Below are 26,028 nucleotides of genomic sequence, written 5' to 3'. Positions count from 1 at the left end.
ACAGGCATCCTTGCTTACCCACTGGAGACGGGCCACGTTCCTACGGTTACTCCTCTGCCCCGGTGTCGGCAGAGACCAGACAGTCTCTGCCCCTCTATCTCGGAAGGCGGAAAGACCATGTCTCTCTATCCAGAAAGACAGATCAACCTCCCTCCCCTCTACATTGATGGAACTCTCCCCTTTCTTCAGGGCGTCCAGGAAGCGCTGCTGCAAGTCACCATCCTCGGGGCCACCAGACAAGGGCGCACTACTACCCCCAGCAGTGACAGCTCCCGAATAGCTAGGGGCTGAAGCCCTCGCCACCACTGGGGGGGCAGTGGGACCACTACCTACTTCCCCTCCACCAACACCAGTGCTGCTCTCCTCATTCACTCCACCAATACTCCCATCATTTGCGGCACCACAACTCCCATCATTCACTCCACCACTATTCCCACCATTCACTCCACCAATACTCCCAACGTTTGCGGCACCACATCTCCTATCATTCACTCCACCACCTGTCCCATCATTCACTCCACCAATACTCCCAACGTTTGCGGCACCACAACTCCCATTATTCACTCCACTACTACTCCCATCATTCACCCCATTACCACTGTTCTCTGCACCTTCCACAGTCACCTCCATTCCCTCCTCCCTTGTGTCTGCAATCTCTGCACTCACACCTGCTGGGTCGGGGGAGCGGTGCAGCACCACACCCGTTTTAATTAGCTCAGTGCTGACATTGTGCAGTTCTTTTGGAGCACTGTGCCCCTTATTGTCCTGGGCTGCCTGCCCTGTAGCCACAGACTTCGGGGTGCTGGTATCATTTTTTGGGGCATGCTGTCCCCCCGTCACAGCAGAGCGCACAGTGTTCCTTGCTGATGATGTTCCCTGCTTTTGCTGTGTATTTTTTTTTTTTTCCTGTGGCTCTGTCTCAGCTGCGCGCCTCCTTTCCTCTGTTGAGGCGCACTGCGCCCCTCTCACAACAGTGCGCCCCCCTTTCGCCGCACCATGCTCCTCGGCCCTGCCCCCCACAGCCCCGGCGTCGGCCGGCTCAGCTGCAGTGAGCAGGGATGGAGTCTGCCCACACCGTCCCCCTTTCGCAACGGCGTGGACATCCCCCCCGCTCTCCTCGGCCCCGGTGATAACTGGCTTAGCCGCAGCAGGCAGGGAGGGAAACTCCACGGGGTCCCCTATGTCCGGCGCCGTGAGTACCTCCACAGCCTCACCCCCTGCACTGTTCCCCGCACAGACGGCAGCATTGCCGGACGTCCTCCTCCTCTCCCCACCTTGCCTATGCCCCGGACCCACTGCAGAGCCCGTGCTTTTAGGTTTGGTGGGGTTTACACAGGAGGTGGTAGGTGTAACATCAGACATTGGTACATATTTGTAACTCACCACCTCCTGTGTCATCTTTTTTTTCTTCCTCCTCTTTTTGGTCTCCTCCGCTGGCTCGTCCTCCCCGAAGGAGAATGTGGTCAGGTCCACAGGAGACTCCAGCTCTCTGATCTCCCTCAACAGACCGCACTCCTCCTCTTCCTCCGCTGACACTCCAGCATGGGTTGTCGGAGTCCTCTGCCGTGCCGGGAGGCCGCTTCCTTGCTGGCTCTGCGACTCTTTCTCCCGGCTTGTTCCAGCACGAGAGACTCCAGCCACGACTTCATCGTCCTCCTCCTCCTCGCTTAGGACGCCGGCTGGCAGTTCTCCCGAGGTATTTAACCCCTTCATTTCAGAGAACCGCCGCTGGTTCTTAAACCTCTCCAGGAAGGGACCTGCGCTTTTCTCAATCCCCTCCCGGAGGAGCACTAACCGGACCACCTCATCTCTGAGGGCTTTAAACCTCTGGGAGGTCGCGGGTCTTTCCTTGTTAGAGGCACGGGTGTTCAGGATCCGTGCCTCCCGCAGCTGCTCCTTCAGCCCGGTCAGTGCTTTGCCGGCGTCCTCGTACTCTCGCAACATGGCGACCACTCGGGAGGAGAAGGAGCTCGTGGACTCGCTGGAGGTCATCTCGCCCCATGATGTTGCTGGGCTCTTCTTCCTGGGGCCTGGGGTGCCTCTGTCTCCCTCTCTGGGCGGACGATGAGCCGTCTCGGGGTTGGAGTAGGTGGGTACGGTCTTTCTCATCCGACCAGATCTCCTCACGCCCTCCTGGGCCGGTTGCTGCTGCTCTCTGTCCCCCGCCGGCACAGACCGGGGAACAGAAGCCTGGGAAGCCATGCCTGGCTCCCAGGAAGCCTGCCTCTCCCTGGGGAGAAGAGAGGCAGACTCTGGGCCTCCTCCTGGAAGTCCTGGAGCTCACAAGACAGGTGCTGCTCTCAGCAGGGTGTGACTGATTGTGGGCACCTGTCCTACAGTCTCCTCCCCAGTAATGGCTGATAACAGGGAGTAATAGATTGTAGGTCTTTTTTATTATTATAAAATCCTTCACGACGTTACAAAATAAAACACAACAGAACAAACATAGAACAAAAACTCCAGTCAGAAACAATATGACAAAATCAGACACAAACACAAAGAAATAAACAAGAAATGGAAACAATAAGGGAAATTCTCGACCTACAAAACGGGAAAAGAAAAATTAAATTAAAGAAACAAGAAATTAAATACTAAAAAAAAAAACGAAAAAGGAACAAAATTACAATAATTACACCAGCACCCCCTTAAAATAATAAATAAATAAAATCATGTAAAACCCCCGACCCAGCTCCATTCACACTATTATATACAACCCTGAACTACATTTACACCGTCCTATATACAATACTATATACACTATATACAATATAAACATATGACACCAGACCGAATATTGTACAAGACACACCTAATACCCTCTGGTCCCACTGCCTTACCTCACAGCCTCCCCCTTACACCGCCACATTCAGACTTACGACAAACCTAATTACAAACATAGTATACAAAATTAACAAAATTTATATATTTTTCCTTTTATTTTTCATTTTTTTTCCTTTTTTTTTTTTTTAACACTATATATAAAACACACATCTACTCTATCTATCCCACCACCCCTGATCCAGCTCTGGCCACAAAGTTCAGGATTTCTCCGAGCTAGGATCAGGCCCCAAAGTTTTTCCCCAGGCGGGGCCTGGACCAGGCCAGATCAGTCTCTTATCACCGCTGTTGAAAACCCCCCATCCCCCCAATCCCCCCACCCAACTTAACTAAGACCCTCTATTATACACAATATATACAATACATACATTACGCTATATACAATATATACATAAACCAACGTTACAGAACATAACCTACGTACTCACCACTTAAGGCTCAAGTTCGATGCTTGCAAACCTTCTTTTCAGGAGACTGAAATTCAAAACAAAACTCTAGAGTGAAAAGGCATCAGCCCACCACCAGGATATAGGAGTACTAACGGACTAAGGCACCCCGAAGGAGAAACCCCTCCAGAGATGGGCCGCCCTCCGGGCACCCAGTCTTTCATACTCCAGAGAATGGACCTTCACCAGGGCACCTAGGATGCTGCTATAAACTTCGTCTACACGGAGGATTTTACTCTGCGTCGAAACTAAAACTCGTGCGTTCCACGTGAAGTACCTGACCACTGCGCTGACTATAAATAAAGTGACTCTGTCCCTTCTCCCGAGGTCTCCGAACGCTCCATAGGCCCACTCGGCATAGGACAGAGTAGCCAGCCGCGGCCAACCAATGGAAGCTCCCACCCTGTTGTACACCTCTGTATTAAAGGGACAATGAAGCAGGAAGTGCTCCATGCTTTCCAGCATGCTAGCACAAGCCTCACGGGGGCAATTCCTGTCCTCGAAGCTCCTGTACTTCAGATTGTCCCTCACATACAACTTACCTTGGAAGCAGCGCCAAGTCAAGTCCCAGTACTTCTTGGGGATCCTATTAGAATTTAACAAACTCAACCCAACCTCTAGATCCCGACTTGGGCAGTCCTTGAGGACCAATGGACTCTGAAAATGCGAAAGCAAGACCCGCATGTCGAGGAGTTTCCTCGGGAGGGACCTCACCTCCCACATTCCCAGACCCCACCGGCGCATCATCTTCAGAACCGGGGTAACATAAGCCGGGAGATGCCCATGCGGTGTGCGAAGATCCTTCAATCTTCCCCCTGTCTCCCATTCCTGGAAGAAAGGCTGAAACCATCCCTTGCAGGAGAATACCCACGGAGGAGCCCTCTCTTTCCAGAGGTTTGCCACGTTGACCTTCAAAAAGGTGTTCACTAGGAACACCACGGGGTTCACCATATTCAACCCCCCTAGTCTCCTCGTGCGGTAAGTGACCTCCCGCTTGACTAGGTTCAGTCTATTCCCCCATAACATCTGAAAGAACAGACTGTAGACCCGAGTCCAGAGAGGCTCTGGCAAGACACAGACGCTGCCCAGGTAGATTAGTAAGGGGAGCAGGAAAGCTTTGCACAGGCCAACCCTTTCCCTCAGGGTCAAAGACCAACCCTTCCATTGGTCCACTTTTTGAGCGACACCTTTGATTCTGCCTTCCCAGTTTTTCGTGGGGTAATCACCCTGACCAAATTCGATGCCTAGGACTTTGGCGTGTTCTTGGGGTTCGGGGAGGGTCTCCGGAAGATCAAACCCGGGATCCCCGCCTCCCAGCCAGAGACTCTCACACTTGTCCTGGTTGACCTTGGACCCGGAAGCCTCCGAGTAGCTCTCCACTTCTGACATCACCACCATCGCCTCCTCTCGCGAAGAAACAAAAACGGTGACATCGTCCGCATAGGCCACTACCCTCAGGATAGCCTCTGGCGCCACCCCGCCCATCCCCACCCCCGCCAACGGTCCACACTCGATCCTTCTGAGGAAGGGATCGATCGCAAACGCGTACAGCAATGGGCTAAGAGGGCAGCCCTGACGGACACCAGATCCTACCCCGAAAGGTTGTCCAATCCACCCATTTACCAGAGGGAAAGTCTCAGCCCCAGCGTATAAGGTCTTAAGCCAGTCCACAAACCCCCCAGGCAGACCGTACCTCAAAAGAGTGGACCAGAGGTACTCGTGGTCAACCCGGTCAAAAGCCTTTGCCTGATCCAGGGTCAGCAGGAACCCCTTCCAAAGGCCCGCCCTGCCTTGCTCCACGGCCTCTCGGACACCCAGAACAGCACTGAAAGTGCTACGGCCAGGAACGCAACAGTTCTGAGCCTCTGAAAGCAGCCGCGGCGCAAACTTCACCAGCCTGTTGAAAAGTATCTTAGCCAAAACCTTCCTGTCCACATTGAGAAGTGCTATGGGACGCCAATTCTCAATGCGTGACGGATCCTTACCCTTTGACAAAATGATCAAAGCTGACCTCCTTAATGATCTCGGCAGGGTGCCCGAGGAGAGACACTCATTAAACACCTGAGTCAAGAGGGGAACCAAGGAGTCCATAAAGGTCCTAAAGAACTCGGATGTTAAGCCATCCGGACCTGGTGATTTTTTGGGCCTGAGCCCATCGATCGCCAGTCTCACTTCCTCTTCTTTGATCGCTTCTGCCAAAACGTCCAGCAAGAGGTCAGCCCCTGGCTCCGGAACAGCTTCAGCCAGGAAAGCCGACATCCTGTCACGATCCAGTTCCCTCCTTCCCAAGAGGTGTGAGTAGTATGAACTGACGACCTCCAAGATCCCTGATCTGGACCTCTTCAAGGATCCCGTACTGTCCATCAGCCCCGTCACTATCTTACTATTCACTGACATCTTGCAGCTTCTGTAAGGGTCGGGCGAGTAGTACTTCCCGTAGTCCCTCTCAAAAACCAAAGATGCGTGCCTATCGTACTGACACCTCTTCAGCAAGGACTTCACACCGGAGATCTCCTCGCGGCTACCTCCAGTCGAGACAAGATGCTCGAGTCTCCTCCTCAGGCTCTGATACAGGCGATCCCTGTTCAGGCTTCTGAGGTTCGAGAGTTGCCGGAAGAATTTCGCCACCCGATGTTTGAACATCTCCCACCACTCTGACTTAGTGTTACTTAGGCCCAGCAGTGGTACCTGGCTCTGAAGAAAATCCTCAAAAGACCGTCTTACAGCTTCTTCCTCAAGGAGTGATGAATTCAGCTTCCAATAACCTCTTCCCATCCTAGGAGTCTCTGTAACGTTCAGAGAAAACATAATCAAACAGTGGTCGGAGAACTCCACCTCCACAACAGACAACGGCGAGGAGACGGCTTCCTCCTTCAAATAAAACCTATCTATCCTAGACCTGCACTGACTACCTCTAAAAAAGGTGAATCCCGTGCTGCCTGTGTTGTGCCGGATGTGGACATCCACTAGGCGTGCCTCACTTACTATCCTGTTTAGCGCGACGCAATCATAAGTCAGCCGGTCCCCAGAACCTCCTCTATCACAGGGTCTCGTGACGTTGTTGAAATCCCCTCCATAGACCACCTGCCGACTTGAAAATAAGAAAGGTTTGATCTTCAAGAAGAGACATTTGCGGTCCCACTTGGATTGGGGACCGTAGATGTTAATGAGCCGAAGCTCCTGTCCCCCCATGGAGACATCTAGGATCAAGCATCTCCCCATTTCTAATTCAATTAATCGTCTGCATTCAACCGCTGCGGTCTTAAAAAGGACCGCCACACCGCTATACGGCTCGGCCGCAAGAGACCAGTAGGAGGGCCCATGCCTCCACTCCCTCCTTGCTTTATGCATGGTTGATAGGTCAGTCAACCTGGTCTCCTGCAAAAACAAAATGTCGGCATCAAGTTGGCCGAGAAAATGAAAGGCCGTGTACCTTGCCGCTTCTGACTTTATGCTGGCAACATTAATGGTTGCCAGCGTCAACGGTGTGGGTGCCGCCATCATGATTGATTGGATTAGATAGCCTTTTTCTTCCCACCCCCAACAGCTTCACCCTCTTCCTCAGACAATGATGAGCTTTTAGTGCGCTTAAGACACACAGACTCATCCATTCTCTCCTTACATACACTCTGGCCCTTGTCTGGTGGTCCCGAGGTAGTCCCCCCCCCAGAGGGCCCTTTAATTGCTCCCTGAGAAGAAGACTCAGCGACCCCCTGAGCCCCAACATCCCTGTCCGCTACCTCCGGCTCCGGGCCCCTGTCCTCCCCCTCTGCAGGGGAGTCCTGGAGGGCCCCGAACCGGTTGGAGAGATCCACCAGAGGAGGGGCGGCTGGACCTTCCAATGGCACCTGGATCAGGGCCAGAGAATCAGAGGGGTCGCACTCCAGAGCGGAGGATCGAGACCCGGACCCACTCCTACCCTTGGTTGTTTTCCGGTTACCCTTTTTCCTTTGTTGTGACCATTCCCCCTCTCCCTCATCCAGACTGTCACCGGATGAGGGTTCCTGGGAGGACATGGCGTCCGCCTGCTCCTCCCTTTCAAGTCTCCTGACTTCCTCACTCAATTCGCTGTCTTTAGGATCCTCAGCTGCAAGTGAAGTACCTGGGTCAGGGTTTAGGGTCATTACTCCCTGCCCCCTGTTCCCATGGCGTTGCTCCTGCCGCCTGATGTTGGATAGCGGCAGCTTGCTCCTCACCGGTTCCCTGCCTCCTCCGCCCCTACTGGTCCTTTCACCGGCAAGATTAGTCCCGGCTTTCGCCTGTCCCGCACTCGCCGCTTTCAGGACTGCATTGGCAAAGGAACGCGGACAGCGACTGAATGGATGACCGAGGTCACCACACAAGTTACACCTAATCCTGCCACAGGTAGCAGCGAGATGGCCAAGGTCCCCACACAGTGCGCACTTCTGGGTGGTACACTGCGCACTGAAGTGTGTGGGTCTTCTCAGGAATGCCGACGATGTCGCCATATCGACCAATCCAGGTGGAGATGTCCATGCAGGAAAGTGACTCGTTACTGGTCAAAACGGTCACCTTCCTGACCGAGTTCTGGCGGGATATGGCGACAGGGACGAAACCTTGCCATTCGGGGCGACCCCGAGCCAGCTCGTGGCGAGACCAAAAAAGCTCAAGGCCCTCCGGTCTCACGAAGCTGACATCGAAGTAGGAGGTCCCATAGGGATGGATCAAGGCAAAGATGTCGTATGCCGCGAAGCCCATCCCCAGCAGGAGCTCAGCAACCTTTGACCGATCAGGACAGGCATCCTTGCTTGCCCACTGGAGACGGGCCACGTTCCTACGGTTACTCCTCTGCCCCGGTGTCGGCAGAGACCAGACAGTCTCTGCCCCTCTATCTCGGAAGGCGGAAAGACCGTGTCTCTCTATCCAGAAAGACAGATCAACCTCCCTCCCCTCTACATTGATGGAACTCTCCCCTTTCTTCAGGGCGTCCAGGAAGCGCTGCTGCAAGTCACCGTCCTCGGGGCCACCAGACAAGGGCGCACTACTACCCCCAGCAGTGACAGCCCCCGAATAGCTAGGGGCTGAAGCCCTCGCCACCGCTGGGGGGGCAGTGGGACCACTACCTACTTCCCCTCCACCAACACCAGTGCTGCTCTCCTCATTCACTCCACCAATACTCCCATCATTTGCGGCACCACAACTCCCATCATTCACTCCACCACTATTCCCACCATTCACTCCAGCAGTACTCCCATCATTTGCGGCACCACATCTCCTATCATTCACTCCACCACCTGTCCCATCATTCACTCCACCAATACTCCCAACGTTTGCGGCACCACAACTCCCATTATTCACTCCACTACTACTCCCATCATTCACCCCATTACCACTGTTCTCTGCACCTTCCACAGTCACATCCATTCCCTCCTCCCTTGTGTTTGCAGTCTCTGCACTCACACCTGCTGGGTCGGGGGAGCGGTGCAGCACCACACCCGTTTTCATTAGCTCAGTGCTGACATTGTGCAGTTCTTTTGGAGCACTGTGCCCCTTATTGTTCTGGGCTGCCTGCCCTGTAGCCACAGACTTCGGGGTGCTGGTATCACGCTTAGGGGCATGCTGTCCCCCTGTCACAGCAGAGCGCACAGTGTTCCTTGCTGATGATGTTCCCTGCTTTTGCTGTGCATTTTTTTTTTCCTGTGGCTCTGTCTCAGCTGCGCGCCTCCTCTCCTCTGTTGAGGCGCACTGCGCCCCTGTCAAAACAGTGCGCCCCCCTTTCGCCGCACCATGCGCCTCGGCCCTGCCCCCCACAGCCCCGGCGTCGGCCGGCTCAGCTGCAGTGAGCAGGGATGTAGTCTGCCCACACCGTCCCCCTTTCGCAACGGCGTGGACATCCCCCCCGCTCTCCTCGGCCCCGGTGATAACTGGCTTAGCCGCAGCAGGCAGGGAGGGAAACTCCACGGGGTCCCCTATGTCCGGCGCCGTGAGTACCTCCACAGCCTCACCCCCTGCACTGTTCCCCGCACAGACGGCAGCATTGCCGGACGTCCTCCTCCTCTCCCCACCTTGCCTATGCCCCGGACCCACTGCAGAGCCCGTGCTTTTAGGTTTGGTGGGGTTTACACAGGAGGTGGTAGGTGTAACATCAGACATTGGTACATATTTGTAACTCACCACCTCCTGTGTCATCTTTTTTTTCTTCCTCCTCTTTTTGGTCTCCTCCGCTGGCTCGTCCTCCCCGAAGGAGAATCTGGTCAGGTCCACAGGAGACTCCAGCTCTCTGATCTCCCTCAACAGACCGCACTCCTCCTCTTCCTCCGCTGACACTCCAGCATGGGTTGTCGGAGTCCTCTGCCGTGCAGGGAGGCCGCTTCCTTGCTGGCTCTGCGACTCTTTCTCCCGGCTTGTTCCAGCACGAGAGACTCCAGCCACGACTTCATCGTCCTCCTCCTCCTCGCTTAGGACGCCGGCTGGCAGTTCTCCCGAGGTATTTAACCCCTTCATTTCAGAGAACCGCCGCTGGTTCTTAAACCTCTCCAGGAAGGGACCTGCGCTTTTCTCAATCCCCTCCCGGAGGAGCACTAACCGGACCACCTCATCTCTGAGGGCTTTAAACCTCTGGGAGGTCGCGGGTCTTTCCTTGTTAGAGGCACGGGTGTTCAGGATCCGTGCCTCCCGCAGCTGCTCCTTCAGCCCGGTCAGTGCTTTGCCGGCGTCCTCGTACTCTCGCAACATGGCGACCACTCGGGAGAAGGAGCTCGTGGACTCGCTGGAGGTCATCTCGCCCCATGATGTTGCTGGGCTCTTCTTCCTGGGGCCTGGGGTGCCTCTGTCTCCCTCTCTGGGCGGACGATGAGCCGTCTCGGGGTTGGAGTAGGTGGGTACGGTCTTTCTCATCCGACCAGATCTCCTCACGCCCTCCTGGGCCGGTTGCTGCTGCTCTCTGTCCCCCGCCGGCACAGACCGGGGAACAGAAGCCTGGGAAGCCATGCCTGGCTCCCAGGAAGCCTGCCTCTCCCTGGGGAGAAGAGAGGCAGACTCTGGGCCTCCTCCTGGAAGTCCTGGAGCTCACAAGACAGGTGCTGCTCTCAGCAGGGTGTGACTGATTGTGGGCACCTGTCCTACAGTCTCCTCCCCCAGTAATGGCTGATAACAGGGAGTAATAGATTGTAGTCTCCTGTCCTACAGTCACCTCCCCCAGTAATGGCTGATAACAGGGAGTAATAGATTGTAGTCTCCTGTCCTACAGTCACCTCCCGCAGTAATGGCTGATAACAGGGAGTAATAGATTGTAGTCTCCTGTCCTACAGTCACCTCCCCCAGTAATGGCTGATAACAGGGAGTAATAGATTGTAGTCTCCTGTGCTACAGTCACCTCCCCCAGTAATGGCTGATAACAGGGAGTAATAGATTGTAGTCTCCTGTGCTACAGTCACCTCCCCCAGTAATGGCTGATAACAGGGAGTAATAGATTGTAGTCTCCTGTGCTACAGTCACCTCCCCCAGTAATGGCTGATAACAGGGAGTAATAGATTGTAGTCTCCTGTCCTACAGTCACCTCCCCCAGTAATGGCTGATAACAGGGAGTAATAGCAGATAATACACATAAGCAAAGTAAATGTAAAACTAGCAATACAGCCCAGTTTGGTGGCCTGAGCCCCGGGAGAGTGTGGGGTCGCAGCGGTTGCTTTCTCTGACGGTTGTGTAACTCTTGTATTTGCAGTCGGTTTATGTTTCGCCTCCATCTCATTTTCCGGGTGCACCCACATTTCCACGCCCCGAGCAGTTTCACTCCTGTGATCTTATACAGAGCAGCGTGACTCATCATCAGGACTGTGAGGGAGTCATTAGTGGGAATCCGAGCACACATGGTGCATACACACAGCTATAAACTACATGTAACAATGTGGTATACACAGGATCTGTGCTGGGACACGTGTACCACATGAAGGAAACAGTCAGCATGTTTGTATCAAAAATGCAGTTTTCCAGAGCAGAGTCCTACATGAATATGGAGATTACCCTGGAATATCCCAGACTGATGGGATTACAGAAAATAATCTCCCATAATTCCCATCACCGGGTGTAATGGAATAATGGCAGCTATTAGCTTGAGTCCCGGAGATGGTGGCGGTGTCCGGGCTCAGGAATACTGACTGCCCTGCTGGGCTGATGGCCGAACAAGCTCTCACTGTCCACACACAAAAACTGTATCAACCAATCCAGCACCTTGTAGGGGGCAGTGACTGAACTAAAAGTCATCATTTTACTGTCCACATCCATTGCCGCAATTCCAGAAATTGCTCTATATTGGAATATGTAAATTAGGTGCTTGGCGCCTTAGGGGTGTGGCCAAGCAGAATGCTGCATCTTCCCACCTATTTGTTTTCCATCCACCCATCTCTAGCTCCTATAAAGCCAGAGCTGTCAATCAATGAAGCGGAGGGAGGAAATGAAGACAAAACAAGTAAGTGGGAAGGTGCGCAGCCATGCCCATTATATACAAAGCAGCTTATTAGAATACTCAAATAGAAAAAAAAAACATTTCTGGCAAATTAAAACTATAAAAGCAGTAAATGTCACTGAGTTAGAGAGCGACCAGCCTCTAGACCGGCATTAAGGACTTGTTCTGTCTTCAGGGGCCTCCCAGCTGGGGGCGGTGCGGTGCAGATGACTGACAGTTTGGACCAGTGTCATGGATGCACTCAGTGATGCTGCAGCAGCAGATGAGTGCGATGACAGCAATGCGGCAGCTTCTGAGCAGCGCTGGCAAGCTACATAGCAAAGAATTTGTAAGTGCTGCGCTCCTTGCCAAACTGATGGGTTACCTCTGTCAGACTGCAGCGGTGGTCGATAACAGAGGTAACAAGCCATAAACTATAGAATGAAAAATGTAAATTATAAAGTAGCTTATTTTTCCAATTACTTTGCAATTTTTCCCTTTGAAGAACTTGAGAGGACCCCCTTAATATTGGGGAATCTTTGCCCCCTCTGCCAGTGGTTAGTGCTCACCATCACATTAATACTGACGGCCGCTCATCAGCGTTTCCAAGCCGTTCCCTCTCCCTGTATTTCCCAGGAATATTCCCTGTTTTGCGCGTTTATATCGCTGGTTTCTATAGATTCCGGAATGTTCTCTCTTCTGGCGGATTATAGGCTCCTTCCTCTCATTAATATTCCTGGTAATCTGCAGGTTCATTTTCATATTCATAAAAATTCCTTCGTCTGCACTTCACGTTGGAATTCAGCAAGCCGACAATGGATGAAACTACGTAACTCTCTAGTCCGTGACCCAATTACTCGCTCGCTACCTATCACCCAATCTGAGATACACAGAAGGAGATGGCGAGCAATTGTTATATCAGCAGTTTTCTTATAGCCTCTCCAAATTATCCCTTAATGGGTCATTCCGGCCATAATTACTTCTGGTATGTCCATAGAATTGGTGACCCCAATAATGAGAACGGGGGTGACTTAGGGTGAGCGGAGAGGAGGACACTGACATGGGCGCTCTACACACACCTGATCCTATGGATGACCCCTAAAAGGGAATCTATCAGCAGACTTTTGCCATCGAATCTGTCAGCACTATAATGTAGGGACAGAGATGCTGATTCCAGTGATGAGTCCCTTACTGGGCTGCTTCCTGCAGTTTTGATACATTTGCTGCAATCATTGTTTTATCAGAAGGAGATGATCACCAGAGAACTAGTGAACCTCCTGCCAGTTCCAGATATACCTATATGAAATATACTGTGTCTGTCTCTATGTATACACATATATCACATAATATGAAGTATGACAATTCCCACTACATTTCCCTCCTACATACATGGGGCTGTGTATGTACAGACAGGCTCTTATTGTTACAAGTGTCCTATGACGCCATGCATCTACAACTACATGTGTCAGAACTACAACTCCCATGGAGCTTTGCAGCATATGTATCCCCTATTACACCTTCCTTACTACAACTCTCATGATGCTTAGGCTATGTGCACACGGTGCGGATTCTGCTGTGGATCCGCTACGTTTCTGGCTCTGCGGGTCCGCAGCAGTTTCTGCTGCGTTGTACAGTACCATTCTTTGCAATGGTAAAACCAAAAACGCTGTGCACATGCTGCAGATTTTCCCGCGCAGATTTGCTGCGGGTTACAATCCGCAGCATGTCAATTCTTTGAGCGGATTCCGCTGCGGTATCACACCTTCACCATTGTGAGGTGTGATACCGCAGGCTAATCGGCAGGTAAACCGCACGTCTTTTGACCTGCGGATTTCTCAAAATCCGCGCAGAAAAATCCGCAGCACTTCCAACTACGTGTGCACATATCCTTAGACAAGCCATGTATCTATTTCATATGTCCTTACTACGACCCCCATGGGACTAATGGAGGCAACTTCTTCCGTAGAATCTACTACAAGGTGCTCAGCCAAAAACATAGATGACGGAACTACAACTCCCATCCTAATCCCCCTCTTCATCTGTGTCCTAACTACAACTCCTAGGAAGCCTACACAAGATCCAACATGACAAGCATTACCTTGTGATGAAGCCACCCAGTAACCTTTCTACCTGTACTCCAACCCCCATGGTGCTCAGTATAGTAAGATGGATTATTCCTACCCCAGCGAGCTCTCCCGCGCTCCATAGCCAGGCAGGCGGCAGATGAGAGTGGTAGTGTCGCTGCACACAGGTAATGTACCTGGAATGAAGGTGTTGCCTGCCAGGTAAATACCTCACATTAATATCCACCTGCTGTAACCCTGCCCAGAGATGTGTGTAATCAGAGTACCCACACCCAGTGATACACTAGTCACCGACCATGTGCAGCCGCCACTGCGCCGCTTATAGATCAGGGATAATGAGTGGCGACACAATTACTACAGCACATTAATAAAGTAGAGCAGCTCCCAGGATCCCCTGCTCTATAAATGGCGCAGGAACTCGTCTCTTATGTAACAGTAATTAGTGCAATGGGGACAAACTGAGAGTAGCTGTCACACATTGCTACAGGAAAAAGAGGCTGCCGGCAAAATAATATGGCACTGCCAAACGGACTGTTAAAGAGCGACTCAACACCCAAGGAGGTATAACACAATGCAGAGTTCATTCCTGCGTAATAAAGTGTGGACGATATCACATAGGCTTCACTCAGAATAAATGAACTAATCTATATAACTACTATAATACTGCCCCTATGTAGAGGAATATAACTACTATAATACTGCTCCTCTGTACAAGAATATAACTACTATAATACTGCCCCCTATGTACAAGAATATAACTACTGTAATACTGCTCCTCTGTACAAGAATATAACTACTGTAATACTGCTCCTATGTACAAGAATATAACTACTATAATACTGCCTCTATGTACAAGAATATAACTACTATAATACTGCCCCTATGTACAAGAATATAACTACTGTAATACTGCTCCTCTGTACAAGAATATAACTACTATAATACTGCCCCTATGTACAAGAATATAACTACTATAATACTGCCCCTATGTACAAGAATATAACTACTATAATACTGCCTCTATGTACAAGAATATAACTACTATAATACTGCCCCTATGTAGAGGAATATCACTACTATAATACTGCCCCTATGTGCAAGAATATAACTACTATAATACTGCTCCTATGTACAAGAGTATAACTACTATATTACTGCCCCTATGTACAAGAATATAACTACTATATTACTGCCCCTATGTACAAGAATATAACCACTATAATACTGCTCCTATATACAAGAATATAACCACTATAATACTGCTCCTATGTACAAGAATATAACTACTATAATACTGCCCTCTATGTACAAGAATATAACTACTATAATACTGCCCCCTATGTACAAGAATATAACTACTATAATACTGCCCCTATGTACAAGAATATAACCACTATAATACTGCCCCTATGTACAAGAATATAACTACTATAATACTGCCCCTATGTACAAGAATATAACTACTGTAATACTGCCCCTATGTACAAGAATATAACTACTATAATACTGCCCCCTATGTACAAGAATATAACTACTATAATACTGCCCCTATGTACAAGAATATAACTACTATAATACTGCCCCTATGTACAAGAATATAACCACTATAATACTGCTCCTATGTACAAGAATATAACTACTATAATACTGCTCCTATGTACAAGAATATAACTACTATAATACTGCTCCTATGTACAAGAATATACAGGTGCTTCTCATTAAAATTAGAATATCATCAAAAAGTTAATTTATTTCAGTTCTTCAATACAAAAAGTGAATCTCATATATTAGATAGTCATTACAGACAGAGTGATCTATTTCACGTGTTTATTTCTGTTAATGTTGATGGTTATGGCTTACATATATAATATGAGTGTCACTTTTTGCATTGAAGAACTGATATAAATTAATATATTGATGATATTCTACTTTTGTGAGAAGCTCCTGTAACTACTATAATATTGCCCTTGTGAATGGTCATTATATAATGCTGTAATTCTCGGTTGTTGGTAAATACTTGGATTGTGGTGTCATACACCTGTAATAAATGTCCACACTATCATTACTATCTTTCGCCTTTTTACGCTCTCGTCGCCCTTAATTAGTATCCGTCATTTGGACTCTTGTATAATTGATATCTCTGTGTACTCTACGCTCCCAGAATCCTTTGCTGCACAGATAGTTTTACTGGAATTGATACTTTGTTTGCTCAATAAGGACATGTCGCACTTAACCCTTCACATTCTGATAGGAAATAATCAAGCATCAAAATGGCATCCGGCATCTATGTTATCTGGTCCTCCTGATGAACGGTGCAAGCGGGGAAACGCGTCGAGGCGTCAACTCATGCTAAGTCCTATTTGAATTTGCTCTAATATTATCATCTGTGCCATGATGCCATTATATAGAGTCTGGATATTCGGAGTGGATTTTGTGGGATATCCTGAATTATGTTTAGCTCCATTGTATTTTGAGCTTTCATTGGCGCTACAGTATTATATGTACAGGACCATTTAAGGAGTTACTTTGAGTCCAAATAGCTGCTTATTTACTATATTAGGATGTTATCTGATAGAGCTGATGTGTATGAGGCTTATTGCAAAGGGCCGGTGGTGATATGTCCTCAATTTAGATAGAAAGTCCATTTCATCATGTGTGTTTATTGGTACTGTAGTGCTTTTTGTATAGGACTTATATACATTTAGATCTGCCAGACAGCCATTGAGTGGGCAAGATTTGCAATTTTTTGTTTATGTGTCTGTACTACCTAACCAAAAAGGGTAACCTATGGATTATATTGTGTATATTGTGTATTAGTATTTCATAAGGATCTATTCCGTTCATTCTTTTTCTTTACTATATTGTTTTCCCACCTATATTGATAGGGTGAATCAGGGGAGAGAGGGATAGTCCACGTTGAGTGGGGGCGCCAAAAAATCGTTATTGTAGGGTTGTGGCCGGCAGGTTTTTTGGCCATATTCTGTGTATCTTATGCTTATATATTTACCTTTCTACACTGGGTTAGGTGTTTATTTAAAATATTTGATTAAAGTATACTGTTTTTAAAAGGAGATTCATGTACACGTATGATAGGAAATAATACTCTTAGGCTGTGTGCACACGCTGCGGATTAGGTGCGGATTCATCCGCGCGGATTTTGTAAAATCCGCAGGTGAAACCGCAGGTCAAAATACCTGCGGTTTCACCTGCGGATTGCTCTGCGGTTTTGCCCTGCGGTTTTTCATCTCCTCAATGGAGGAGATGGCAAACCGCAGGAGAATCCGCAGAAAGAATTGACATGTCAATTCTTTCTGCGGATTGAAAACCGCAGATAATCCGCGCGGAAAATTCCGCACCGTCTGCACTGCGGTTTTTGATTCCCATAGGGAATCATGGTACTGTACACCGCAGCAGAAACTGCTGCGGGTCCGCAGCGGCCAAAACCGCTGCGGAACCGCAGCAAAATCCGCAGCGTGTGCACACAGCCTTAAAGTCACAGTGGCGCCAGTGTAGCCTCCATTATTTTAGAAATAAGGATTTATTTAATATCTATGTGTGATAAAATCAGGAAAGTTTTAGCGATGTTACCAAAAAAAGCTAAAATAACATACGGCAAAATATTGCATGCAAGCTCAGCCTTAAAGGGGCATGCATGATGATGGTGATGATTTTCAAATTATAAGCAGGCTGGAAGGAAATATTCGTGGACAGATGTCCCTATAAGGTTGGCACTGGCGTGTTCCCTGCCTGTGTTGCAGGCCCTGGCTCAAAGACATGTGTTGTCATGGAAACAGTCAGAATGAAGGTCCTGACCCCGCCGGAGAAGGAAAATAATGCACATATCCAAGAATTATCAGGAAAAAATAGATTTCACAACCGTCAAGCTAAAAGTCTCGGAAAATCTAATGAACAATGAGAAAAAATAGAAACGTAACAAAAGAATCTTTTTTTGCTGTTCCTTTAGTTGCTGTTTCTATGGTTACTGATGTACAATTATAAACATTCCATCAGTTGTTACATTTTATTGACAAATCCATGAAGTTTCTGTGACGCCTCAATATTCCCAGCGCTGCCCCTTATTCCCCAGACTCCAGCCTCTTATTCCCCAGACTCCTGCCCCTTCCTCCCCAGGCTCCTGCCCCTTATTCCCCAGACTCCTGCCCCTTATTCCCCAGACTCCTGCCCCTTATTCCCCAGACTCCTGCCCCTTACTCCCCAGACTCCTGCCCCTTACTCCCCAGGCTCCTGCCCCTTACTCCCCAGGCTCCTGCCCCTTACTCCCCAGACTCCTGCCCCTTATTCCCCAGACTCCAGCCCCTTATTCCCCAGACTCCAGCCCCTTATTCCCCAGACTCCAGCCACTTACTCCCCAGGCTCCTGCCCCTTACTCCCCAGGCTCCTGAACCTTACTCCCCAGACTCCAGCACCTTACTCCCCAGACTCCAGCCCCTTATTCCCCAGACTCCAGCCCCTTACTCCCCAGACTCCAGCCCCTTACTCCCCAGACTCCAGCCTCTTATTCACCAGACTCCAGCCCCTTATTCCCCAGACTCCAGCCCATTATTCCCCAGACTCCTGCCCCTTACTCCCCAGACTCCTGCCCCTTATTCCCCAGACTCCTGCCCCTTATTCCACAGACTCCTGCCCCTTATTCCCCAAACTCCTGCCCCTTATTCTCCACACCTCTGCCCCTTATTACCCAGACTCCTGCCCTTTATTCTCCAGACTCCTGCCCTTTATTCTCCAGACTCCTGCTCCTTATTTCCCAGACTCCTGCTCCTTATTTGCCAGATTCCTGCCCCTTATTCCCCAGACTCCTGCCCCTTATTCCCCAGTCTCCAGACCCTTATTCCCCAGATTCCTGCCCCTTATTCTCCACACCACTGTCCCTTATTCTCCAGACTCCTGCCCCTTATTCTCCAGGCTCCTGCCCCTTATTCTCCAGGCTCCTGCCCCTTATTCTCCAGGCTCCTGCCCCTTATTCTCCAGACTCCTGCTCCTTTATTCTCTACACCTCTGCCACTTATTCTCCACACCTCTGCCCCTTACTCTCCAGACTTCTTCCCCTTATTCTCCAGGCTCCTGCCCCTTATTCTCCAGGCTCCTGCCCCTTATGGCTTCTGCCCCTTATTCTCCAGTCTTTAGCCTCTTATTCTCCACACTCCTGCCCCTTATTCCCCAAACTTCTGACCCTCGTTCTCCAGAATCCTGCCTCTAATTCCCTAGACTTCTGCCCCTTATTCTCCAGTCTCCTTCCCCTGATTCTCCAGACTTCTGACTTTTATTCCGCAGACTTTTGACCCTTATTCCTAGACTCCTGCTCCTTATTCTCCACACCTCTGCTAGTTATTCTCTAGACTCCTGCCCCTTATACTCTAGACTCCTGCCCCTTATTCTCCAGACCTCTGCCCTTTATTCCCTACACTTCTGCCCCTTATTCTCCAGTCTTTTGCCTCTTATTCTCCAGACTCCTGCCCCTTATTCTCTAGACTCCTGCCCCTTATTCTCCAGACCTCTGCCCTTTATTCCCTACACTTCTGCCCCTTATTCTCCAGACTACTGCCCCTAATTCCCTAGACTTCTGACCCTTATTCTCCAGCCTCCTGCCCTTTATTCTCCAGACTTCTGACCCTTATTCTCCAGTCTCCTTCCCTTTATTCTCCAGACTTCTGACTCTTATTCTCCAGTTTCCTGCCCTTTATTCTCCAGACTTCTGACCGTTATTCTCCAGTTTCCTGCCCTTTATTCTCCAGACTTCTGACTCTTATTCTCCAGACTTCTGACCCTTATTCTCCAGACTCCTGTCTCTTATTCTCCAGAGCCCTGTCCCTTATTGTCCAGACTTTTGACCCTTATTCTCCAGACTCCTGCCCCTTATTCTCCAGATTTATGCCCCTTATTCCCCAGACTCCTGTCCCTTAATCCCCAGACTCCTGCCCCTTATTCTCCAGACCTCTGCCCTTTATTCCATACACTTCTGCCCCTTATTCTCCAGACTACTGCCCCTATTTCCCTAGACTTCTAACCCTTATTCTCCAGCCTCCTGCCCTTTATTCTCCAGACTTCTGACCCTTATTCTCCAGTCTCCTGCCCTTTATTCTCCAGACTTCTGACTCTTATTCTCCAGTTTCCTGAACTCTATTCTCCAGTTTCCTGCCCTTTATTCTCCAGACTTCTGACCCTTATTCTCCAGACCTCTGCCCTTTATTCTCCAGTTTCCTGCCCTTTATTCTCCAGACTCCTGCCCCTTATTCTCCAGACTTCTGACCCTTATTCTCCAGACTCCTGTCTCTTATTTTCAAGACTTCTGCCCCTTATTCTCCAGACTCCGGCCCCTTATTCTCCAGATTTCTGCCCCTTATTCCCCAGACTCCTGTCCCTTAATCCCCAGACCTCTGCCCTTTATTCCCTACACTTCTGCCCCTTATTCTCCAGACTACTGCCCCTAATTCCCTAGACTTCAACCTCCTGCCCTTTATTCTCCAGACGTCTGACCCTTATTCTTCAGTCTCCTGCCCTTTATTCTCCAGACTTCTGACCCTTATTCTCCAGTTTCCTGCCCTTTATTCTCCAGACTTCTGATCCTTATTCTCCAGTTTCCTGCCCTTTATTCTCCAGACTTCTGACCCTTATTCTCCAGTTTCCTGCCCTTTATTCTCCAGACTTCTGACCCTTATTCTCCAGTTTCCTGCCTTTATTCTCCAGACTTCTGACCCTTATTCTCCAGTTTCCTGCCCTTTATTCTCCAGACTTCTGACCCTTATTCTCCAGTTTCCTGCCCTTTATTCTCCAGACTTCTGACTCTTATTCTCCAGTTTCCTGCCCTTTATTCTCCAGACTTCTGACCCTTATTCTCCAGTTTCCTGCCCTTTATTCTCCAGACTTCTGACCCTTATTCTCCAGTTTCCTGCCCTTTATTCTCCAGACTTCTGACCCTTATTCTCCAGTTTCCTGCCCTTTATTCTCCAGACTTCTGACCCTTATTCTCCAGACTTCTGACCCTTATTCTCCACACTCCTGTCTCTTATTCTCCAGACCCCTGTCCCTTATTCTCCAGACTTCTGCCCCTTATTCTCCAGACTCCTGCCCCTTATTCTCCAGATTTATGCCCCTTATTTCCCAGACTCCTGCCCCTTATTCTCCAGACTCCTGCCCCTTATTCTCTTGACCTCTGCCCTTTATTCCCTACACTTCTGCCCCTTATTCTCCAGACTACTGCCCCTAATTCCCTAGACTTCTGACCCTTATTCTCCAGCCTCCTGCCCTTTATTCTCCAGACTTCTGACCCTTATTCTCCAGTCTCCTGCCCTTTATTCTCCAGTTTCCTGAACTTTATTCTCCAGTTTCCTGCCCTTTATTCTCCAGACTTCTGACCCTTATTCTCCAGACCTCTGCCCTTTATTCTCCAGTTTCCTGCCCCTTATTCTCCAGACTTCTGACCCTTATTCTCCAGACTCCTGTCTCTTATTTTCAAGACTTCTGCCCCTTATTCTCCAGATTTCTGCCCCTTATTCCCCAGACTCCTGTCCCTTAATCCCCAAACTCCTGCCCCTTATTCTCCAGACCTCTGCCCTTTATTCCCTACACTTCTGCCCCTTATTCTCCAGACTACTGCCCCTAATTCCCTAGACTTCAATCTCCTGCCCTTTATTCTCCAGACTTCTGACCCTTATTCTCAAGTCTCCTGCCCTTTATTCTCCAGACTTCTGACCCTTATGCTCCAGTTTCCTGCCCTTTATTCTCCAGACTTCTAACCCTTATTCTCCAGTTTCCTGCCCTTTATTCTCCAGACTTCTGACCCTTATTCTCCAGTTTCCTGCCCTTTATTTTCCAGACTTCTGACCCTTATTCTCCAGTTTCCTGCCCTTTATTCTCCAGACTTCTGATCCTTATTCTCCAGTTTTCTGCCCATTATTCTCCAGACTTCTGACCCTTATTCTCCAGTTTCCTGCCATTTATTCTCCAGACTTCTGACTCTTATTCTCCAGTTTCCTGCCCTTTATTCTCCAGACTTCTGACCCTTATTCTCCAGTTTCCTGCCCTTTATTCTCCATACTTCTGACTCTTATTCCCCAGTTTCCTGCCCTTTATTCTCCAGACTTCTGACTCTTATTCTCCAGTTTCCTGCCCTTTATTCTCCAGACTTTCGACCCTTATTCTCCAGACTCCTGTCTCTTATTCTCCAGACTCCTGACCCTTATTCTCCAGACTCCTGTCTCTTATTCTCCAGACTTCTCCCCCTTATTCTCCAGTCTCCTGCCCCTTATTCTCCAGACTTTCGACCCTTATTCTCCAGACTCCTGTCTCTTATTCTCCAGACTCCTGACCCTTATTCTCCAGACTTCTCCCCCTTATTCTCCAGTCTCCTGCCCCTTATTCTCCAGACTTCTGCCCCTTATTCCTCAGACTCCTGTCCTTTAATCCCCAGACTTCTGCCTCTTATTCATCAGACTTATCCCCTTCCCCCAGCAGCTGGATATCGGCTTCTGGGCAGATGCTGACTGATGGCCGCCCGTTCCTTTCTCATCAGAGCTCGGAGTTATCACAGGTTCTGGGATTAGTGGCTTTTTGAGAACTGATCTCAGGTTCGTTCTCACTGGGATGAGATGTGGGGATTTTCCTGCCATGGAAACAAAATGTCAATGTTTTATTCCTGAGACACTTAGCTCTCTCTTTCTCCTGTGACCTGGTCTCCATCATAGGGGAAACTATCATCACCGCATTGTCCTGGATGATGGGAGTTGTTCTTGGAGGAGGTTTAGGTCACATTGTTTGTTTATGGCCATGATCTTAGGTATAATATTGAGTGATACCCCACCATGGATGAGAAGCCCCCGCACACGAGTGGTCTTTGGAGGCATTACTGCAGGACTTCTGACAGCGTCACTTTCTCTTCTCCACACAGTCATTATTCCAGACAAGTCAGCTTCGCCAGTCCTATGCAGTCTCACCCATGTACATCCTCCATTTATTTTCACCGGTTCTCAGACTTTTCTCAGTCTCAAATGGCTGATAACAGAGAACAATCAAAATATTTCAACTGCTAAGTACAAACACATTCTCTGTGTCCATCCGATCATTTGGAATATCCAATAGTCCGGTAAGATTAACATTTATTTAAACTAAATTTCCATTTTTTTTTAGTTAGGTGTCTTTTTAAAAAAAGGAAAAAAAAATGCTACCAGCTGTGGGGGGATGGGGTCTCTCCATCACTAAATATCCTAAAATACCATAATAATTCATAATCTGATCTGATTTTATGCTTTACACACTAATCCAGATTTTGTTCAGCTCATCGGCTACTCGCACAAGGTCACGTTCTGGGCCCATACAAGGGGCGAATGATGATATCCAGAAACTTAGTGCAACGTGTCAAATATTGCAATTAAAAACAATATAGAAAGCTACAGTTTATAGGTTCTGAAACCTGAAAACTGAAAAAAATTCTAAACAATAATGGAATATAAGTCAGAGGTGGAGAAAAAAAAATGATTTCAGTCCGGAAAATTGAGAGGTAACAAATGTTATGCATAGGAGTGTAGTACCCCACGTGACCTGCAGGTGTCACTAGTATGAAGAGACAAGAAACAAGACCGTGCATGTCTTTATACAGGCGAACAGGTACAGATATACACAAGAAATGGGCAACAAGTGGCATTAAAGGGGCTACAAGTGGCTCCTCATGCTGAGTGACCCTAAAAGTCTGGAAGCTTAAATTCCATACACAGATTTGCCCCCTTCTAGCATCTAAATCTGTATTGCTACACACATACATCACTCAGGATGGACAAATGTTTAGCCCATACCCTGTCAAGAAAAGGTTGTAGATATTTTTGTGATTATTGTCACAAAGTAACGCTGCATCTGTACAGTGGGGCAAAAAAGTATTTAGTCAGTCAGCAATAGTGCAAGTTCCACCACTTAAAAAGATGAGAGGCGTCTGTAATTTACATCATAGGTAGACCTCAACTATGGGAGACAAACTGAGAAAAAAAAATCCAGAAAATCACATTGTCTGTTTTTTTTCCCTTTTATTTGCATATTATGGTGGAAAATAAGTATTTGGTCAGAAACAAAATTTCATCTCTATATCCTTTGTTGGCAATGACAGAGGTCAAACGTTTTCTGTAAGTCTTCACAAGGTTGCCACACACTGTTGTTGGTATGTTGGCCCATTCCTCCATGCAGATCTCCTCTAGAGCAGTGATGTTTTTGGCTTTTCGCTTGGCAACACGGACTTTCAACTCCCTCCAAAGGTTTTCTATAGGGTTGAGATCTGGAGACTGGCTAGGCCACTCCAGGACCTTGAAATGCTTCTTACGAAGCCACTCCTTCGTTGCCCTGGCAGTGTGCTTTGGATCATTGTCATGTTGAAAGACCCAGCCACGTTTCATCATCAATGCCCTTGCTGATGGAAGGAGGTTTGCACTCAAAATCTCACGATACATGGCCCCATTCATTCTTTCATGTACCCGGATCAGTCGTCCTGGCCCCTTTGCAGAGAAACAGCCCCAAAGCATGATGTTTCCACCACCATGCTTTACAGTAGGTATGGTGTTTGATGGATGCAACTCAGTATTCTTTTTCCTCCAAACACGACAAGTTGTGTTTCTACCAAACAGTTCCAGTTTGGTTTCATCAGACCATAGGACATACTCCCAAAACACCTCTGGATCATCCAAATGCTCTCTAGCAAACTTCAGACGGGCCCAGACATGTACAGGCTTAAGCAGTGGGACACGTCTGGCACTGCAGGATCTGAGTCCATGGTGGCGTAGTGTGTTACTTATGGTAGGCCTTGTTACATTGGTCCCAGCTCTCTGCAGTTCATTCACTAGGTCCCCCCGCGTGGTTCTGGGATTTTTGCTCACCGTTCTTGTGATCATTCTGACCCCACGGGGTGGGATTTTGCGTGGAGCACCAGATCGAGGGAGATTATCACTGGTCTTGTATGTCTTCCATTTTCTAATTATTGCTACCACAGTTGATTTCTTCACTCCAAGCTGGTTGGCTATTGCAGATTCAGTCTTCCCAGCCTGGTGCAGGGCTACAATTTTGTTTCTGGTGTCCTTTGACAGCTCTTTGGTCTTCACCATAGTGGAGTTTGGAGTCAGACTGTTTGAGGGTGTGCACAGGTGTCTTTTTATACTGATAACAAGTTTAAACAGGTGCCATTACTACAGGTAATGAGTGGAGGAAAGAGGAGACTCTTAAAGAAGAAGTTACAGGTCTGTGAGAGCCAGAAATCTTGATTGCTTGTTTCTGACCAAATACTTATTTTCCACCATAATATGCAAATAAAATGAAAAAAAAACAGACAATGTGATTTTCTGGATTTTTTTTTCTCAGTTTGTCTCCCATAGTTGAGGTCTACCTATGATGTAAATTACAGACGCCTCTCATCTTTTTAAGTGGTGGAACTTGCACTATTGCTGACTGACTAAATACTTTTTTGCCCCACTGTAGTTGCCCTTTCTGGGTCTCCCCCGGACTTGCCCTTTCTGCTTGGCTGAGCCCTTAACCAAGAATGTGAAGAACCCTCTTATTTTCATCCAGGCACTTTTCAGTAGTTTATTGTTTGCTGCCAGTCACTGGCACCAGGATAAGAAAAAAGTACAGACACTAAATGCAACATCTAGTCACACAGAATGGGGCATGCTGAGAGTTGTAGTCTCACTACAGCTGGCGACCTTCAGCTTGAAAAACATTTAGGATTCTGGGAAAGCTGAGTGATGACCAATATGACCATCAGAAACATGCCATTCAGGATAATAGAAAAGCTGGGTGATAACCAGTGATTTAGGATACTAGGAAAGCTGGGAGTGAACCAGTATGACTACCATCAATCAATGATACTGGGAAAGCTGTGGGTGAATCAGTATGACCCACCAGTGAATCAGGATACTGGGAAAGCTGGGGGACAATCAGTACAACCACCAGTCATTTGATATTCCAAATACTGGAAAGCTGGGTGACAACCATTACAATCACTAGTGCTTTTTAATTCATGATACTGGAATGATGGGATGACGGACATAGTAACGTATGTGAATAATAATAAAAGCGTTAGTAATCGTGTATAGCTATACAGTGGGCTTGTAAACTTTTGCAACTCAGTTTGTATTGCTCCAGTGCATGTAAAATAAATTCTGACGTGACTGTTCCAATCACTTCTACCATTTGATCTATACAGCCCCTATGTAAATCTATGTGTCTCCATGGCGACAGACTACAATCAGCACAGTGTAGTCGGATC

At 48.5% G+C, this 26,028-nt stretch overlaps 1 protein-coding gene across 2 annotated transcripts in view; it reads right to left on the bottom strand.

The window, feature by feature from the left end:
- Window positions 1–26,028, bottom strand: part of CLMN (calmin) — a 156,428-nt gene that overhangs the window by 61,792 nt on the left and 68,608 nt on the right. Inside the window, exon 1 of one of the 2 annotated variants that reach the window (XM_073578065.1) lies at window positions 13,870–17,849. The exons of the other annotated variant lie outside the window; for it this stretch is intronic. Within the exon in view, the coding sequence (XP_073434166.1) occupies window positions 13,870–13,894 (25 nt within the window). The 5' untranslated portion in view covers window positions 13,895–17,849. Of the gene's footprint in view, window positions 1–13,869; window positions 17,850–26,028 lie in introns of those variants that run through there. 2 annotated transcript variants of the gene reach the window in all.

Source organism: Dendrobates tinctorius, unplaced genomic scaffold (genome assembly GCF_039654945.1).
Source record: "Dendrobates tinctorius isolate UK_male_01 unplaced genomic scaffold, ASM3965494v1 ptg000058l, whole genome shotgun sequence".
NCBI classification, from domain to species: Eukaryota; Metazoa; Chordata; class Amphibia; order Anura; family Dendrobatidae; genus Dendrobates; species Dendrobates tinctorius.
Note: the sequence above shows the minus strand (reverse complement) of the source record. Positions and strands in the feature narration are given on the sequence as shown.